General features: G+C 41.7%; 1 protein-coding gene across 3 annotated transcripts in view; it reads right to left on the minus strand.

The window, feature by feature from the left end:
- The window catches only part of LOC121867939 (5'-3' exonuclease PLD3-like), a gene marked incomplete in the record, with an annotated part of 228,254 nt that overhangs the window by 85,899 nt on the left and 121,807 nt on the right, over window positions 1-20,548 (minus strand). For 2 of the 3 annotated variants that reach the window (XM_042368086.1, XM_042368088.1), the window contains 1 exon segment: window positions 1,415-1,483. In XM_042368086.1, the coding sequence (XP_042224020.1) occupies window positions 1,415-1,483 (69 nt within the window). 3 annotated transcript variants of the gene reach the window in all.

Consider the following 20,548-nt stretch of genomic DNA (forward strand, 5'->3'; position numbering starts at 1 on the left):
GTCATGCAGACTCTAATTGTCTTAGGTTATCATCATCCTGTTTTTAATTAATTAAAAGTAATAATAGCATGTTTAAGTATGGTAAGCAATAACATAATTTTAGTTCTGGAGTTGGGTTAGGTAGAATTTAGCCTACTGGAGACAGCAACTGGGGGAATCATTAGCCTATGGGAGACCACAACTTCACATGTAGGATGTGTGCTGAATTTTTATCCATTTTTCAAATAAAAGTGTATCCTATATGCTGTAAAATGTGGTACCTGATGGCTGCTTTGCCATAAAGCAAGTACTGTACAAGCAAAGTTCTAAAGCTGGATGTCCTTCTTAATGCCAACCCACAGGTGGGACCAGCTGGCAAGGTAAGGTTACAACTCCCTGAGTCAATCAAAGACTATCCGCTTACCAACTGAACAGCTCGTGCAGAACTGTATGTGTTTGTTGTGTGTGACTTGCTTAGTACAATGAAACTTGTTCTCAATACATGTTTAACTGGACTTCCCCTTCCTAAATATATAAATGAATTACTAAAATAATCTTTGCTTTGCTTTGAAAAGGTACTCAGTGTTCAGTGGTGTACGTCATTTGACTTGCATCTAACATGTCAATGAGTTAAAATATCTCTGCCCCAACCATTTCTTCTCCTCCTCACTGACCTCTGCCCATGTAGATCCTAACTGCCTGACCTCTGCTCATGTAGCTCCTCACTGATCTCTGCTCACGTAGATCCTATCTGCCCACCTCACTGACCTATGTTCACATAGCTCCTATCTGCTCAACTCACTGACCTATGTTCCCATAGCTCCTATCTGCTCATCTCACTGACCTCTGCTCACATAGCTCCTACCTGCTCACCTCACTGACCTATGGTCATATAGCTCCTATCTGCCCACCTCACTGACTTATGTTCACATAGCTCCTATCTGCTCATCTCACTGACCTCTACTCACATAGTTCCCATCACAAGGATTGGTGGTTGACCACAGGCTGTCCGCTCACTCCCTCCTCCTCTCACCCTCCCTCTCACCAAAGTCCTTGAATATTGAATTGCTATTTTGACTTGAAAAAATAATAGAAGGAAAGAGCAAAGTAAAAAGAAATATTACTATGTTGTCTATGAAGTGAAAATAGAAGACAAACTAAAAAACAAATGGAAGCACAGTACAGTACAGAGTTATGTAAACATACTTTATATTGTCTGTTAAGAGATAAAGAAGAACCCACATTATATAGATAACAGTAAGGGATGAAGCCTAAGTGCTACAATACCTATACTGTACTCTATTTGTTATTTTTGTTAGATCTCATGTACGTTCTTCTTTGTCAACACATTCTTTGAATTTTGAGATTCATGTGTATAATTTGTAAAACTATATTAAATCAACAAAAATTTAATTACAAAGTAATCATACAGTACCTCGAAGATCTTACTCAAGTCACTGGCCAAGCATGAACAGTTACTAATAAGTATGCCAACTTCTTTAACCTGAAAATTGAAAAGAAAACAATTCCAATATTATCCCATTGCACAATAACATATCCAATCTAAATACAGTACACAATATAAAACATATACATTTATGAACTTGACCTTGGTGAAAGTAAAACTAAGACTACAGTATGTGCAGAGCATAAAGAGTAGAAACTTTATTACAAACGGTAAACTGTTCTTTATATTATTACACTTGGCAGGCAAGATGTACTAACCCCTGAGTTTCTTTGAACAACAGTTTGTTTAGTGTAACCTTGGCAAGAGGTCATTTTCAGTCTGTGATTATGGGTGAAGAGCCACCAGAAGAGTTCAGAGGGTACAGTACTTTGAAAAAAAAAGAGATACAGTGCAGGCATCTCCCCCACTTTACGGAAACCCGGGTTACGGAAATTCGCTCTTAGAAAATTTGAAAATTTTGACCAAAAAATTTGGAATACAGGTAGTTCTGCTATAACGCGATAATTGTGTTCTTGTAAAATATCGTGTTATAGAAAATCGCGTAATAGAAATAACAGGGCTTATGGAGAAAATAGGGTTAAGTGCAGATTACTCGAAATCGAAAAAATTTAGTAGTTAGCCTAACACAAAGGATAGCACAGTCTAAATAAATGTTACATTCATATCTAATAATGAAATCATACAGTAAATGTAACACTTTACCTTGAAAAAATATGAATGTAACTTGATGGGGGAGAAGGGTGATTTTGAGGTTGATAACATCGAGCTTCTTTTCAAGTGTTATATCCTTTCTTTTACGATCATCACCGGGAATTCTATCACCAGAACACTTCTTGGAGATATTCTTCTTTACCATATTCACAATTAATACCACAAAATTGGAGAAATAGTAAGCAAAAATCGCGTTATAGCAAACATGCGTTCGCGTTATAGCAAACAAGCGTTCGCGTTATACAAATATCGTTCCTAATTCATAAATCGCGTTAGAGCAAATTCGCGTTATCAAAACACGCGTTATAGCAGAACTCACTGTATGGCCAAATAATTCGCCCTTGCAGAATTACCGGGTATGGTAAATTTAAAAAAAAAAAAAAAAAATTATTTATAACCAAAATTTTTACCCAAATTGTAAAACTTACTTCATGTGGATTTGAGGTGGTAGCTAAAAGATGCTTGTGGACCCACAACAACAACAACAACAACAACAACAACAACAACAACGGTTTCAGCCAGTCTGAAATCAGTCCCCAGCTTGCGTTCAGTTTTGCCTCTGTGTTCAGGACTGTATTACTGTATACAGTACAGTATTCTTTTTCAAGATGAGAGGAAAGAGGCCATTAAGAGCAATTGCAAGCAGTGATGGTAAAAGATCACATAAAGAAATCACTTTAGACATAAAACTGGATGTGTTATAGAGGTTTGAAGAGGGAGAAAATATCAGCTATAATGACAAAACATTGGGCCTTGTTACCTCAGCAATGGGCACAATCCATGATAATAAGATACAAAATTATGTCTAGTGCAGAAGCTGCTATTCTTTTAACTGCCCATACATTGTATTTCCATCGAAGTGATGTGATGCTTAATATGGAATGCTCCTGAGTGTATGGATTGAAGATCAAACCAAATGAAAAAGCAAAAAGTTTGTATGATGATTTAGTGAAGGAACAAGGTGCAAGTTCTGTTGCAAAACCATTTCATGCCAGTAAATGCTGGTTTGAAAGGTTTAAGAAATGCCTAAACTTACATAATATTAACACAGTCGATGAAGCAGCCAGTGCTGATACTGAGGCTGCACAGAAAGACGCTAGCTCACATCCTCAGAATGCTTTTGGATGCTGGGGAAAGTTTTCTGAGAGTCTAAACTCCATTTCTTTACTAAAATAATCTTGAATAATTTATCTAAAAGTTTGGTCAAATAAATGAATGAAGCTGCACGTTACAGCAAAGACTGGTATTTTCCACTCACACAGAGATGTGGGGGATGAGTGGGTGACATGTAACAGACCTGACCTGATACAATGTCAGGTGGAGGTAGGGTGTGGGATCAGTGGTCTCATATTACTGACCTTCTGATGCAATGGCAGGTCACCCATTGTTGGGTGGGGGATTAGTGGGTCTCATGACTTGAAGATGTCTTGAATAAAGACGAAAGCTAAGGTATTTTTTAGGCGCAAGGTTGTTAACAAAAAAGTGTATAAACTTTTATTCACATCTGCTCTAATTGTGTTAGAGAAAATGAAAATAATTCCCAATGATATTGTTTTTTACCTATGAGATACAGTATATACAGTATTGTGCATGAAATGTACAGGTATTACTAAAACAGATTATTAAAGTACATTAAACCCTTGATAACTCGGCATTTGATAACTCGGAATTTCATATAACTCAGCGTGGATATGGTCTCGGAATGTGTTAATATAACTCGGGAAATGTCGAGATATATAAAATTATCTGGGAAAATCTTGTCATATCTGGCCACCTGCATCACTTACCATGCCTCTGTGTCGCCTACCATGCCTCTGTGTCACCTACCATGCATCTGTGTCACCTACTATGATGCTTCATTCTTCACCTACATTGCTGGTAAGTATTACTTTATGTTCAATCCAGAATGCGACGTCTAGCTTTATACCTAGGTATGTAAATGCCCAGCATTAACTCGCCAGGCCAACATACAGGCAATTAAAACATCTAATAATTACTTAAATACGTAATATTAGGAGGACACGTCGCTACCTGGCATTTAATTGCAATTCTCAAAACCCCCTCCCACACCCTCCATCACACACAATGCTACCATCATCTCTTGCCATAGAGCGAGCAGTAAACAAATGTCAACTCTTGAAGGGTGGAGATGTGTGGGATGTTGACGTCGCATTCTGGACTATATCACAAAAATTTAAAGAATATATATACAGTCGGCCCTTCACATACGCGGGTTTAGCATTCACGGATTCGCAAATACGTGGATTGCCCCGCCGGAGGAATATTCTGTACATTGAAGTAATTGAAGTACATTCAAATCGCGCACCATTCAACTCGCGCGCGGTACCGAACACGGGACACCGCCCGCTCCCGCAACCTCACACACACACACACACGCATAGCTCTCCCTCACTCAGTCAGTCTCGCTGTAACCACGCTTGTGTTGACATCAGCAAAAATATTACATTTCCGTGAATGTATTATATCAAGCACAGTATGAATAGAATATCACTAATATAAGAGTATTTTAACCGAAAACTACTAAAAAAACGAGTAACATATCTTGAACATCGGAAGGTTAAGTAAAGTCTCTTGTTTTCGTCATGTATTTTATCCTATTTTACATTGAAACACATCACGTTTCAGCAAAACTACTATTTATTTCTGAGAATATATTCATTCAGGCACAGTTTAGGTAAAATATACATGTGCTGTAACATTTTTTTAATTGAAAACGATTCGAAAAACACGTACCAAGAAATAACGCTGGAGAAGTTGGGGGAGATGACAAGGATGATTGAGGCACTGAAAAACCTGGCCTATAGTATGGGCCCCTCCATGGTGCGTGCCCTGAAATTCATGCGAGGGATGGATGATGCTTTTGTTCCATACGAAAACATCATGGAAGAAATGAAAAGAAAGAGACGACAACTCCCCATCACCATGTTCTTTGATCACCGAAGGAGAGATTCAACACCATCAATCGCTGGCGGCAGTGAGGAAGCAGCTGAATCCACCGTCGCCCCCACTTCACCACCTGTTATGGAATTGAGTGACGATGAGCCCGATGACCCCCGCCCTGTCGCCGAGGAGAGGTACGGTACAGTAAAGTGAAATTCTTATCTCTTTTTTTTAATAGCTTTTCTTGCCATGTTTATTGTTTGTAAAAATGCACAGCACAGTACAGTTCAGTACAAGTACTGTACATAGGAAGTGGAGGTGCAGTTATTCACAAAACATTTGTGTTTGTTGTCGGCAGTAGTGACGGTGAGGAGGTAGAGGTGGAGGAGGGAGCGGAGGGAGCGAGTTGGGAGGAGTGGTGAGGTGACCTTGGATGCGGGAGCAGGAGCAGGGACGAGTGGAGATGCCAGCCAGTATATTTCGGGTGTTTTAATTGTTTTTATAGCTATTTTTGCCTTTTAATATTAAATACTGTACATTACGTTTCAACAAAACTACCATTTATTTCTGAGAACAAAGAAATGTAATATTTTTGCTGAAATGATGTACGTATTACAGTGGAAAGTGGGATAAAATTGTGACGCTGAGCAATGACTCTCTCTCTTTCTTTCGTTCAAAAGATGTTGCCGTAATCGCTTTTCGAATGGTTTTCAGTTGTGGGATTATAAGGCTAATGATAGGATAGAATATTATTGTAATACAGTACGAGTACAGTACAACAGTTTTTTAACTGAAAACCATTCGAAAAGCGATTACGGTAAAATCTTTTGAACAACGAAAGAAAGCGAAAGTCATTGTTTTCATAATTTTATCCCACTTTCCACTGTACAGTAATATGTACGTCATTTCAGCCAAAATATTACATTTCTATATTTATTTCTGAGAATATATTCATTCAGTCACAGTTAAGGTAAAATATACTTGTGATGTAATATTTTAATGAAAATACGGTATCGTAGTTTTCTTTTGTATCAAATTTAATTAACAAAGATTGATGTTTCAAATGTAATGAACAAAAATTTATGTACAGTATCTATAAATAAATTTTAACAAATGAATACTTTGTTTTACATCGTCCTGTGTATACCATACCATGGATTTGGCTACTTTGGGCTAGCTATGATGACGCAAGAGACTGCCCTGGCGACTGTACCGACACTCACAGCTGGTGGTGCGTTGGTGCGTCGTTTCCATTGTTTACTGGTAGTTACTGGTAAATATTTTTCAACCTAACGAAACTATTACCCTTTTAGAGGTCGACCCCCAATTTTTTGCAAAATAATTTGGTCTTAAAAACTCGAACTACACACAGGTATATACGGTAAATAAGGACATGGGGGGCCAGGGGTTTTTTAGGGGGGCAGCAAAAGTACACGGATTTTTAACATTCACGGGTATCTCTGTTACCTAACCCCCGCGTATGTTAAGGGCCGACTGTATATAGATATATACCTCCCCACCTGTATACTTGTGCTGTACCTATATAAAAAAAAAAAAAAAAAAAAAAAAATTGTCCCAATTGTACACATGCAAATAACGAATATATGATATATGTGGCCATCCCTCTCCCTCTTCTCATGTTCGTTCATGAAATTTTTCCGGCTTCCGCCCTGGGTTTTTGTAATTACTCTCAGCATGCAGACCAGAGTTAAGTCTTCATAGCTCTATTTCATTAATGTCCTCAGTAGCAGGTTTAGCCTATCCAGGCGAACTTTACCGGAGCTGCTACTCTTAGTGATCCTTCCGGACGCTGACCTTCCGGACTTACTAGCAATATAGAGTTATGTTGTATTTTTAGCATTCAGGCCAGAGTTAAGTTTTCTCTTCATAATTCTATTTTATTCGTGTCCTCAGTAGCGGGTTCAGCATTTCCTGGGGAACTTTATCAAGGCTGCTAGTCTTAGTGATCCTTCCGGAAGCTGACCTTACGGTCTTACTAGCAATCTAGAGTTATGTTGGGATGAACCTTGTATCCTCAGTATGGGTTATATGAAGACCATTCAGGGTGCAGTTCTCAACCCAATACATCTTGCTAGAGTAATGGTAAATGATGTTAGCCAATGGAGCGCTATGGTAGCAGCTCAACACTGTCAAACCTTCCGGGTGACTTGATGCTCACTCAGGCATCATCGCTCAAACATGATTAGTTGAAGCGGTGATGTCTGTGCACCCTGACTGACAACAAATAGAGAACTTGTAGATCCCTCAAAATATAAGTGCTCTAAAATGAAGTTAGCTTGATTAAGAAACAAAGTTCATTGAGCTGAGGGATAATTGAGATAAGAGAAGGGAGAGGTGTATGATAGAGTGAGTTAGTTGTTTATGATTGTCACACTGGTGAATTATATGGCAATAAGAGATATTAAATGAAATAACTTACTAAAATATCACAGTTATGAGTCACATTGATTATGTATGGGAGAAAATGTAATCTCCCTTGTATTATTATTATTATGATACAATGTGACTCATAGTGTTCCTCCTAGTTTAGATGAGTGATGTGCAACTGGAGGATGAAGGACAGTTGTCTGGACTGCTAGATGACAGAGGAGACCATGGAACGGTCCCTGGGGAACTAGTGTTGAGTGAGGAGCTGCAAGGAATGGAGAGCTCAGCTCATACACTACATACAAAGATGTGAGTTCAGTAGTAGCAGTTTCACCCAGGACCCAAGGGGACCATACTACAGTACATGTAATTATCAAGGATGTAGAGCCACTTGGATTACCAAGTTAGATCCTCATTTGGCTTGCACAATTCATAGCAGCTGTCTCTCAGACAACCTGTTTTCACCATTGGATTGTGCAGTTTGTTATGATAAATTTTTTTAAATTAATCAAGCTGCAGGAGATAGGAAGGAATTATCAAAGATACAAATTAAAAATTGATGGAATGAGGCCTTAAAGAGTTAAATTTTAAATGTAAAAACACTGGAAAGATCCCAAGTTGGCAGAAAGTTTAGAATTATTGGTGATAGGTAAGAGACTTAATCCCCAGGTAGACCAACCTGCTTCTGCTATAAGAAAGTAGGTTCCAGAATCAGGATGAGGAAGTTGGTACTAATAGTGTTCAGTCACTAGAGCAGGGAGAACCTATTGAGACTGACTTCATCCTGTCCCCATTTTGGCAAACACTTCCACCTGGGACAAAAGTGTTGGTTACTATAAGTGGGAACAGGCTGTTGTTGACTCTCATGCAGCTGATGGAGAACATTGAGTGTAAGGATGATCCAAACAGGCCTTGGGTAACATTGGTAAGATCTAAGTCTTCTTTGTTTTCCACCACATACGAGTCTGTGGATTCCTTGTTCAAGACATGTTATGAAAATGTTTCTAAACTTCCTAATCTAAAAGAGACAGGAAGGCCAAGCAACTGTGGGTCATCATTCATTGATTTTAGAAGATGATACCACAATTTCTTGGCCTGATATTTGCCCAAAATATCATTCCTCAGATAGGAATCCTCACAAGTTTATTTTATTTTTTCAGTTCCAATGCAATGACAAAAAGAGTTCCTTATAATTATGAACTTTCCCAGCACAGTCGGCCCTTAACATACGCGGGTTTAGCATACACGGAATTGCAAATACGCGGATTGCACCGCAGGAGGAATATTTTGTACATTGAAGTAATTGAAGTACATTCAAATCGCGCGCCATTCAACTCGTGCGCGGCACCGAACACGGGACAACACCTGCTCCCGCAACCTCACACGCACAAGCATAGCTCTCCCTCACTCAGTCAGTCTCGCTGTAACCACGGTTGTGTTGACATCAGCATTGTAGTTGCAAAAATATTACATTTCCGTGAATGCATTATATCAAGCACAGTTTGAATAGAATATCACTAATATAACAGTATTTTAACCGAAAACTATTAAAAAAACGAGTAACATATCTTGAACATCGGAAGGTTAGGTAAAGTCTTTTGTTTTCATATAGTTTATCTTAATTTACAATGAAATACATTACGTTTCAGCAAAACTACTATTTTCTGAGAATATGGAAATGTAATATTTTTGCTGAAATGACGTATGTATTACAGTAGAAAGTGACGAAAGCAATGACTTTCGCTTTCTTTCGTTCAAAAGATGTTACCGTAATCGCTTTTCGAATGGTTTTCAGTTAAAAAACTGTTGTATTACAATAATATTCTATCCAAATTCACTTGTGATGTAACAGTTTTTTTAACTGAAAACCATTCGAAAAGCGATAACAGTAACATCTCTTGAACGAAAGAAAGCGAAAGTCATTGTTTTCGTCACGATTTTATCCCACTTTCCACTGTAATACGTATGTCATTTCAGCAAAAATATTACATTTCCGTGAATGTAGTATATCAAGCACAATATGAATAGAATATAATTGTAATATAACAGTATTTTAACCGAAAACTATAAAAAAAATGAGTAATATCTCTTGAACATCGGAAGGTTAGGTTAAGTCTTTTGTTTTTGTCATGTATTTTATCCTATTTTACATTGAAATACAGTCATGCGCCGGTTAACGTCCTAGATGTGAGATAAGACGTGCCTGAAGGCGCTCTCGGTTTTAGCAGCCAGGCCGAATCTGTTTGGCCCTGCCCACTCCCCCTGCTATACCCCAACGCCCTACCAGCCTCTTTTTTTTTTTTTTTTAAACGTGGCCTCCAGCCTCCCCCAATAGCCACACCTTCGCCACCATTTATTTACCTTAATATTAAATATCCTAATACATAAGCAACTATCCTATCTGTGTTAAATTAGTTGAGCCGCAGATCCATGCGGCATTCGGTGACTGTAGCCTCATAGTCGATATCTGCAGCAGTTGACGGAGTAGGGGCAGAAGCTCTCGTTCCCCTGAGGCAGAGCAAAGCCGACCGAAGGAGAGAGAAGGACAGTCGACATCTCATCCAGGCTGTGACACAACTTCTGGGCTGCTGCTTCTGTTCGGAGATCAGCTCCGCGAGTCTGGCATAGAAACCTCTTGCACTTGGGCCCATCCCACCAGAGGTTGTGAACACTAGAGGAGTGAAGCTGCCTTGATCAACATTTTGAATTCTCTCCCCATATGCCCTTCTCTTGTCGTTCTCGTTCCTCCTATGCGCAGCATCGAGAGCTAGGTTACGGTGACAAACGGCCATGGGATCAAAAATCCTGATGTCGAAGAAAGCTCGCTGTCCCCGCGTCCAGAATCCTCGAGCACTGACGTCCACACGGGCTTCGTTAGATGTGTTTGAAGTCCTGTGTTGGAGGATCTCGCCATCCAGTGGAAGGAGGGTCGGTTCTACCATGACGTCCCGGCAGGTTTCCTTCAACATATTTGCTGTGAGATCCCTTACCTCGTCATGCCTCATGCATATGAAGCCCCCCTTCTTGCAAACCATGGCGTGATCGCCATCATAGGAATAGCCACACACGCATTGGGAGGGCAAACCATCTACTGGCCAACCGTACCTTAGAGCAATGGCATCTGTAAATTCTTGTTTGTTAAGGCTGAAACCATTTGCCCTTATCGGTAACGTAGTTAACCAGTTCGAGGCGCCCACCTCCTGCGCTATAGCTACTTTTTTTGTCAGATTTTCTGGAACCTGCAGCAATAGTTGCTGCAACATGTCATTTTGGCAGTGCTGCCGATCTGTTGTAATGGATCTACGGATCTTATTAACTTCGCTGGTGTCCACTTCCCCTGTTGCATTCTGGGCTATTATGTGGTCAGTGAGGGCTGCCGTGAGCTTAAGTGAATTTTGATGTTCAGAGTCAGCAATCTCCTCTGGATTAGTTAGTCCCATCCCTCCCAGTCTTGGTGGAAGTGCAAGAAGTGTTCTTTCTACTGGGGTTAAGTCGTGGTGTTTCACTAGTTTGGGAATGAACTTGACACTGATTGCTTCTTCCAAAGGGTGGAGGAGGGGTCGGATCTCAGGGATGGTACGCATCAGGTAGTTCCAACGATGCTTGACTCCATGTGTGAATGCTGCAAAGGCCGCATGTGGCTCTGTGTTAGCAATCTCCGATAGAGCATGGATTTCGCTAACCCACTCGTTCACCTTTCCCCCTACGTACTGGGTCTTGAAGTCCGTAGTGCCAATTACTGCGCCTAGATGTCTTTGGCCGTCCTTAGTTATTTTGACCTCACTTTCGCCGAAAACCTCCACAGCCCGATCATAATGATCTGGCTTCACGATGAGGAAGGATTTGCTGGCGTTTGGGTGGTACCCTATTTGTGGACCTCGCGATGTTACCAGGTCCCACCACTTTTTGATGTCCTCCACTTTTCCTGCTCCTGTGAGGTCATCAGCATATGCCACTTGTTTGACCCCAGTTGTTTCATACTTTATTTCTTGTTGGAGCACTGATAGGCCTATTGCATACATTGCCATTGCAACGGGGTCTCCCTGTGTTGTTCCCTCGGTCGACTGTAGGATGGTATCACCTCGTAGAGCCTTGTTGTTTACTACGTAGAGGTCTGAAGGATTCCTATACGAATTTTCAACATACATCGCAAAGCTAGGACACTTGATCTTGATGTTGTGCAGTGCCGCCTTGCGGTTAAGTATGTTGAATGCGTTTGAAGCATCCACCAGGAGAACGGCCTCACAATCACGCTGCTCAAATATCAATCTCATGGCGTGAATGGCCGCCTCCCCACCAGCCTGGTGGCCAGCACACACTTGTAGGTTCCCTGCTGCTGCCCTGACATCATCCTTTACCACCTCCATTATACACTTTCCGATGATCCGCCTCAGCACTTCCCCCACCCCTATAGGTCTACATCCTGGTTTCTTTTCCAGAGGAATAAGGCGGCAGGCCGTCAGAGCCTGGAGGTGATGGCAGCAAGAGGATGCAAGCTTTCTTGCAAGGGCGGCAATGGCAGTGCAGAGATCGCTTGCTACAGGGCCAAACTTGTTTGTGCTGAGGATGACTCTCCAACCGTTTGCATCCAGACCTGAAGGGCCGGCTCCGCCTCGAGTCTTCAGTGCCTTTTTCCACACCATCTCTCCTGTTATTTTCTCGAACAGGACAGCGTTTGGTGGGATATAGGCACCCTGGAGCCTGATGCCTTCATCTTCGCTTGCAGGGGGATGTTTCTCTTTCAATAGTTTTAATGTCGCTCTGTTTATTGGCATCACTCCACCGGAGGATTCATGTGTGAGAGATCTTACCGCGAGAGACACTTTTCCCACACGCATTTTGTTTCCAAATTGTCTTGCCACGTCATCGGTGTTTTGCTTTCCGTCACCCGTAGATTTTAGTCTCTCCTGCAGTGTTCTTGCTTCACATAGGAGATCATCTAGGGCCCCAGTCTGCCACATTGTCAACCTTCTCTTCATTGCTGCCACATTTTCTTTGTGCTTAGCCTTTGTGTGTGTCCTCTGACAAAATAGATGTGGTATTATTGCCAGTATTTGAAGAGCTAGGGGGGCGAGGAAGCGGTCCTGAGTGTAATCAGTCATGAAGTGAGTCATCTCCCGAATCATTTCTTTGGTGGCCGCACACTTGGGTGGTTCAAATAAGTTAGCGGGCGACCACTTGACAATTTCTGAGTAGGTTTCTTTGACCCATACGCCTGCATTTTCCATCGACATGCCATTCCACTGAGGCGGCTGTCTCTCATTCTCCTCGTGGACACCTGCTACTGAGGGAGCAGCATTTATTAGTACTACATTATCGGGTTGAGTAGACTCACTGCTATCATTTCGGATATCATCGGGTAGTTGGGTCCCGGCGATATCCACTGTGGCCGCCTGTGTCGGCTCCCTGCGACGTGGGTTCCGACACTGGTCTAGCTTCCTGCAATTCACACATGGTCGGTTATTTCTCGCACAAACACAATTTGTGCAGTTTTGGTTCGGGCTAGCACAGACGCAGCAAGGAATGTTACCAGGCATAGTGACCAGCACCTTGGGCGACGGTAACGTCCGCCTCCGGACATCTGATTTAGTCCCAGGCACAAGATTATACTGGTTCTTATGAGGGAAGGGCGGAGAGGTGACAGGCTGGACTGGTGTGTCCAGGTAGTAGGGGCATACGTGCGCGCGTGGGTGTGTAGGCTACCCCCCCTAATAGCGACCATCCATACATCAGAATGATACACTATGGACAAGAGTTTGTCACACCAGGCACTAGTTTATATTTCCTTGGCACAAATAACCACTACTACTACTACTACTACTACTACTACTATATAATTCTACCATCATTATCAACATTCGTCCCCCTACTCGTACCAATACACCCCTGAAGGTGTGAATTACACTAAAACGCTGGGGAACTTCGTGTTTTCTTCTCTCCTTCAGTTTATCAGCATATATATATATATATATATATATATATATATATATATATATATATATATATATATATATATATATATATATATATATATATATATATATATATATATATATTTATATATTGATAAAATCACACGGGGAAATGGAAACAACGGAGTACCTTAGCTTTCGTCTTTATTCAAGACATCTTCAGAGGCAACTGGATTACATGGACAGAGTGAGATAAGACGTGCCTGAAGGCGCTCTCGGTTTTAGCAGCCAGGCCGAATCTGTTTGGCCCTGCCCACTCCCCCTGCTATACCCCAACGCCCTACCAGCCTTACTACACCAGGATCGATTCAGCAAAACATTCTAGTGATTAGTGAACGATTGATTACGGAGCAGTGTTCCTATAGTGCACTTAAGGAACTTTCGGCAAAACATTCTAGCCATCAGTGCAATAAGTGATTACCATACAGTGCTCGATAGTGCACCCCAAGGAAAAGTCAGACAGTGGGCACTTTATCGGTCAACTTTAAAGTGCCAGTGACAAGGACCACCGCGGTGTTTACATATACCGTGAAAACTGTGTCGGCGACCCCAAGCACCGAGGACAAAGTCCACGGTCTTTACAACTGACAAATATTAACAGATGTCTACCAGTGTCAGTGTCCCTCAAAGTGCCGCCAGTGACAAACACTTCCGTCCGCCCACAACAGATTTCAACCGATGGCCACCAATCACTTACTCCCGACGCACTCTGTATCATCTAAAGAGTGGGAACGGTTATCCTGATGGGAGTGTTATCGCGCTACTCAAGTCACTGAAAATATTCCACGCGCGGAGCCGTAGACAAGGCCGTCATGCACATAAGCCCATTAGAACCGTAACCTCCACTAGGAAACCGGAGAAACCCACCCCTGACAGACCATACCACCACACTGAAGTTCCACGGATATGGTATGATCTCCCGTCTTTACTGCTATCCAACGTCACTTCCCTAGCTAACAAGTTCGACGAGCTGGCAACTACAGTCAGGTCAACCGCCGCGCGCGTGGTTGCCATATGTGAGACTTGGCAAATTGTACCTGAAACGTGTCACATTGAAGGATATCAACTCTTTCATCACCTTCGTCCACAAAGACGCGGAGGGGGCGTTGCCCTCTTCTGTCCAGATGACCTACGCCCGTCACGCCTGGATGTTCAAGTCCCAGCAGATGTGGAAGCATTATGGGTACGTGTCGTGCTGCGGGCACACCCACGCAACACTGCCTCCATCATAATCTGTGTGGCATACCATCCGCCTCGATCACCCACCAGAGACACTCTTATCAATCATCTCATCACCACCTCAGACCACCTGAGAGTTAGGTACCCATGTGCCAAGTTAGTATTATGTGGGGATTTAAATGAAATTGACACCACTGATATCCAGGACCAGCTATCACTATCACAAGTTGTGACCTTCCCCACACACGGTCAAAACACCCTTGACCTTATCTTAACTGACTTAGCGGACCAGTACCAACCTCCTCAACCACTGCCTCCTATCGGGTGTAGCACACACTTATCAGTGCTCTGGTCCCCTGCTGCCACTCCCACTCAAGTACAGAGACCCTACATCAAGACCTACAGGCCGATCACTGACTCTGCAGTACGCCTCTTTGGACAGTGGATAGTTCACTATCCCTGGACTGAAGTACTCAGCGTGGATGACGTGGAAACCAAATGGATAAATTATACCAACACCACCACCGAAGCTCACCACCACTTCCCCGAGAAGTCCGTCAGATCTCACCCAGCTGACTTGCCCTGGATCACACCTCGGATCAAAAGACTTATGCAACAGAGAGACAGAGCCTTTCATCTCAATGACCACATCCGCTACAGGTCACTTCGCAACAGAGTCATCCGCGAAATACGCACTGCAAAGAAGTCCCACTACCCAACCAAATTACAACACCTGAAGCAGACCAACATCAGTCAATGGTATGGTAAGCTTAAAGAACTCTGTGGACTAAACAATATGACACACCCCCTCCCCTTCCTTAGCCATCTCACTAATGTTGACGCAGCCGAGCAAACAAATAACCATTTCGCTACTATATGCCAGACGCTCCCACGGCTTGACACAACCACTCTCCCTGCTTACCTACCAGCCCCCCTTCCCACTGACTTAGTAGAGGAATTTGACGTAGCAAAACGCCTGGACAAACTAAAATTAAAACGCTCTACCACCCCCATTGACTTACCAATGAAACTATTCAAGGAGTTCTCCCCGGAGCTTGCTAAACCCCTCTGCTCCATCATCAATGCTTCTCTCAGTCAAGCCAGATGCCCAGCTGACTGGAAGACCTCTTATGTATCACCAGTGCCCAAGTCAACCAGCCCACAATCCTTAAATCAGCTACGACCTATTGCAATCACCCCAATACCCAGCCTAATCTGTGAAAGTTTTGTGTTTGACTGGGCTTATGCTGATATTGCAGGAGTCGTAGACCCTCAGCAATTTGGCAACATGAAAACTTCCTCCACCACTCACTGTCTTGTCAGCTTTCTCGATTACATATACCGCCATCTCGAGAAACGAAAAACGTCTGTAGCTGTCGCCTTCATTGATTTCACTAAAGCGTTCGACCTAGTCGACCACAATATAATCATAAACAAAGCTATTGACCTCGGGCTTCGGAGAAGTCTCATACCATGGCTTACAGACTTCCTCAGTGACCGACGCCAAGCTGTACGCTTCCGAGGGGCTGTCTCCACCTTTCAGTCACTCACCTGTGGCGTCCCCCAAGGCACCAAGATGGGACCACTCTGCTTCCTTATGCTCATCAATGATGCCCTAAGAGAAACCCCTGCTCGCTGGAAATATGTCGACGACTCCACCATTGGGATCAGCGTCAACAATTCTGCTCCCAACTATACCGCCCTTCAGGATTTATTGACCAGTCTCCAAAACTGGGCCACCAACAACCATGTCACCATCAACCATACCAAGACCATGGTTATGCACATCAACCTCTCCTCCGACATTGTCCCACCTCCTTCCATTACCCTAGGTCCGAACACACTCCAGGTTGTAGATTCCACGAAGCTCCTCGGCGTCACCATAGACAACAAACTAAATTGGAAACCACACGTCAGTGAAGTTGTCAAATCCTCCAGTTTCCGTCTCCACCTCCTCCGCCGACTCAAGTCCCTCGGAGTTCCCGCACACGAGCTCCTCAGTGTATACACAACATTCATACTTCCCAAGCTCACCTATGCCTCCCCCACCTGGTCTTCCTCCCTAAATGCCACACAACGTAAACACCTAGAAAAAGTGCAAAAGAGGGCATGCAAGATTATTCTCTCCCCTTCCTACTCCACATATCAAGAAGCGCTCAACACACTGACCCTTTCGACTCTCACTGACCATCACCACGGCCTCATCTGCAAATTTGGTAAGAAGCTTCTACACCATCCCCGACACCGGCCCCTACTACCACCTGAGATCCCCTGTCCGAGAATTGCTGTTCGACACCACAACCGCATCCAGCCCATACGTGCACGAACTGATCGCTATAAGAACAGCCCAGTCCCAACCATTGTAAAAATTATCAATAACATGTAATAAATCAGTGTATTCACTCCCAGTAAACACTGCTCCCTACACTGTCACTATGTTGAAATGAACTGTAGTTTGAGCTGATCCCCATCTAAGTTACTATATGTCTTATTTGTGTCACTTATGTCACTTGTATATTATTTGTAATTCGTAACCCATTCCCCAAATATGTAACTGTATATTTTCAGCCTTCTGGCTGCCAAGCTCTTTCAATAAACCGTTAATTATTATTATTATTATTATTATTATTAGATACGTTCTTGGAAACATGACGTTAACCGAAATGGACGTTGTCCCATCATCACATAAACTTTTTATTTATACTTATGTGTCTGTGGAATACTATATACGTACATATACACTTTTACTGTTAAATCACTACTGTAATGTGATGAAGGTTATTAATTTTTATCTCTTGTGCAAAATACATGACGCTTATATTAAAATTATTCACTGTTTTACAAGGATTCCAGCAACGCCGAGCAGATGGGGGAGACGGGTGGGAGCGAGCGAGGGGGGCGTGGGGAGGTAGTACGTTTGACAGTTGGCACAGGCCCAGGTCTAATGTGTATATTTATCAGTTCTTAGGTGACTAAGCTTCTCTCTTATAAAAAGCCAGTGAAATGACCTGGGTGAATATAATTAACATAGCTGGGATTCTTGTAACATACTGATTAATTTGAAAATAAACATGCTATAATTTGCACTAGACAAAACAATTTTAGTACCGTAATTAGTACATGTGCACTCCAACTTATGTAAATCTACCCAAAAATACAGTTGAAAAACTTTTTTATAAAATGTACTACAGTACTGTACACTAATGTACAACAATTTTTATCTCTTGAGCAAAATATATGACGTTTATATTCAAATTATTGCTGTCTTGCAAGGATTCCAGCAATGCAAATTATAATCTCCTAACTTTAGTCTGAGATATTATATAAGATAAAAACTGTAAGCCTAAAAGCCTGGCTGGGGGAGGGGGGGACTGACGGCTCCGCCACCCAGCGAGGGGTTGGTGGGGGTTTGAGGTGATAAGTTTGAGCCGAAGGTCTCTGTGTGTTTATTTAACAGTCCTACTAAGCTTCTCTCATTTTAAAATGCCAGTGATATGACCTAGGAAAATATAATTAACATAGCTGGGATTCTTGTAAGATACTGATTTATTTGAATATAAACATGTTGTAATTCGCACTAGACATAACAATTTTAGTACCGTAATCAAATTAGTACATGTGCACTCCAGCTTTGCACTAATTTATTTTACGTTTCTTTTAGTATGGTGTGTGCATGTAAATGGGTGAAAATAAATGAAGAAATTTATGTAAATCTACCCAAAAATACAGTTGAAAAACTTTTTATAAAATGTACTACAGTATTGTACACTAATGTACTACATTTTTTATATCTTGAGCAAAATATATGACGCTTATATTCAAATTAATCTCTGTCTTGCAAGATTTCAGCAATGCAAATTATATTATCCTAACTTTAGTCTGAGATATTATATAAAATAAACATAAAGAAATCACCAATCTTTTATCTTGAACACGAGGGTAGGGAGGGTGGGGAAGAGGGGGGGGAGGGGGCGGGAGGTGAGGTGACAGAATGTCTGGTGTTTGTTTGTTTATTTATTTGAGATAAGATTTGACAGTTGGCGCTGAAGGCCTGCCTGCGTGTTTATTTATCATTACTTAAGAGTGACTAAGCTCTTCTCATAATTTTCCACCCAAACGACCTGGGTGAATATAACTTACATTGGAGGGATTCTTGTAAGATAGTAATTTATTTGAATTTTTTTTTTTCAATTTAAATTTTAATTGTTTATTCCTTGATAGAGGAAGCGGGATCCTAGTGCTGTCACTTGGTACCCCTGTACCATAACACCAGAAGCAACTGGCCAGTGTCACAAGTATATACAGTACAGTACAGTCATCCCTTGGTTATCGCGCCTAATTGGGACCCCGCCGATAACGAAAGTACAGAACCTATGGGATTTATTCTAATTGGTTCATTTACCCAAGACCCAACCCCAAGTTTCCCATTTTACGACCATTTAGACCCACTAAATATATATAATTTTTATTATATTTTAGACCCCCAGGCCCCAATGTGGGTCAGTGATCTATGCCCGGGTGGGCTAATACACATAAAAAAAAAAAAACCTAACCATTCTGAAAACCGAAAAATTCCGAAAACCGAAATGCCTCTGGCCCCAAGGATTTCGGATAAAGGACTGTCAACCTGTATTGTAATACAACAGTAGTGACGATGTGGAGGAGGCGGAGGAATAGAGCGGGGAGGAGTGGTGAGTCGGTGACTGGCGGGAGCAGGGATGAGTTGAGATGCCAGCCAGTACATTACGGGTGTACAGTATCAATTGTTTTTATAGCTCTTTTTGCATTTTAATATTGAATACTGTACATTATGTTTCAACAAAACTACTATTTATTTCTGAGAATATGGAAATGTAATATGTTTGCTGAAATGACGTACGTATTACAGTGGAAAGTGGGATAAAATTGTGACGAAAGCAATGACTTTCGCTTTCTTTCGTTCAAAAGATGTTACCGTAATCGCTTTACGAATGGTATTCAGTTGTGGGATTATGAGGCTAATGATAGGATAGAATATTATTGTAATACAGTAAGAGTACAACAGTTTTTTAACTGAAAACCATTCGAAAAGCGATTACGGTAAAATCTTTTGAACAACGAAAGAAAGCGAAAGTCATTGTTTTCGTCATGATTTTATCCCACTTTCCTTTCCACTGTAATATGTACGTCATTTCAGCCAAAATATTACATTTCCAAATTTATTTCTGAGAATATATTCATTCGGTCACAGTTAAGGTAAAATATACTTGTGATGTAATATTTTAATGAAAATACGGTATCGTAGTTTTCTTTTGTTTCAAATTTAATTAACAAAGATTGATGTTTCAAGTGTAATGAGCAAAAATTTATGTACAGTATCTGTTATCGCCGCTGGCTTCAGCTACAGTGCTGGAGTGTGATGCCATTAAATCTTTTGACCTGTGACCTCGCCAGATGTAGAAGTGTTTACAGACAAGTCCTGGTTCTGCTGAGTGGACTGTCTTAGACTGGTGGCGGTGGCTGCCCGCCCCCCCATGAGACAGATCACCCTCTCTAGTGATGCTGTGAAGACCAGCCTTCTTTCCGAGAATTTGTGCTGGGACGATTTACGCAATACTGTTTTCTCTTGGAACACCATACTGATCTGCATTGACCCGCACTTGTAAGTACAGCCTAAGTGATGGCATACCCCTCGGTACTGAAATATTGTTGAATAATTACGCCTACTCGTTTCTGCCTAACCTGGAATAATAAGACAATGCAGAGTGAAGCGAAGCTAAGATTAATAGAGTTATGAACTTTGTGTTATGTCAGTATGTTTAATAAATTGTAATTAAGATAAAATTGTGCGAGACTAACTAATTATGTATCAGATGGATCACCTTGTAATATTATGAACGCCTTCTGCCGGTTTTGACCACATCAATAAATATTGAATGCGTCAAAAGATGGGTTTCAATCATTCCCTTCG

Source organism: Homarus americanus, unplaced genomic scaffold, assembly GCF_018991925.1.
Source record: "Homarus americanus isolate GMGI-L3 unplaced genomic scaffold, GMGI_Hamer_2.0 scaffold37032, whole genome shotgun sequence".
Taxonomy (NCBI): Eukaryota; Metazoa; Arthropoda; class Malacostraca; order Decapoda; family Nephropidae; genus Homarus; species Homarus americanus.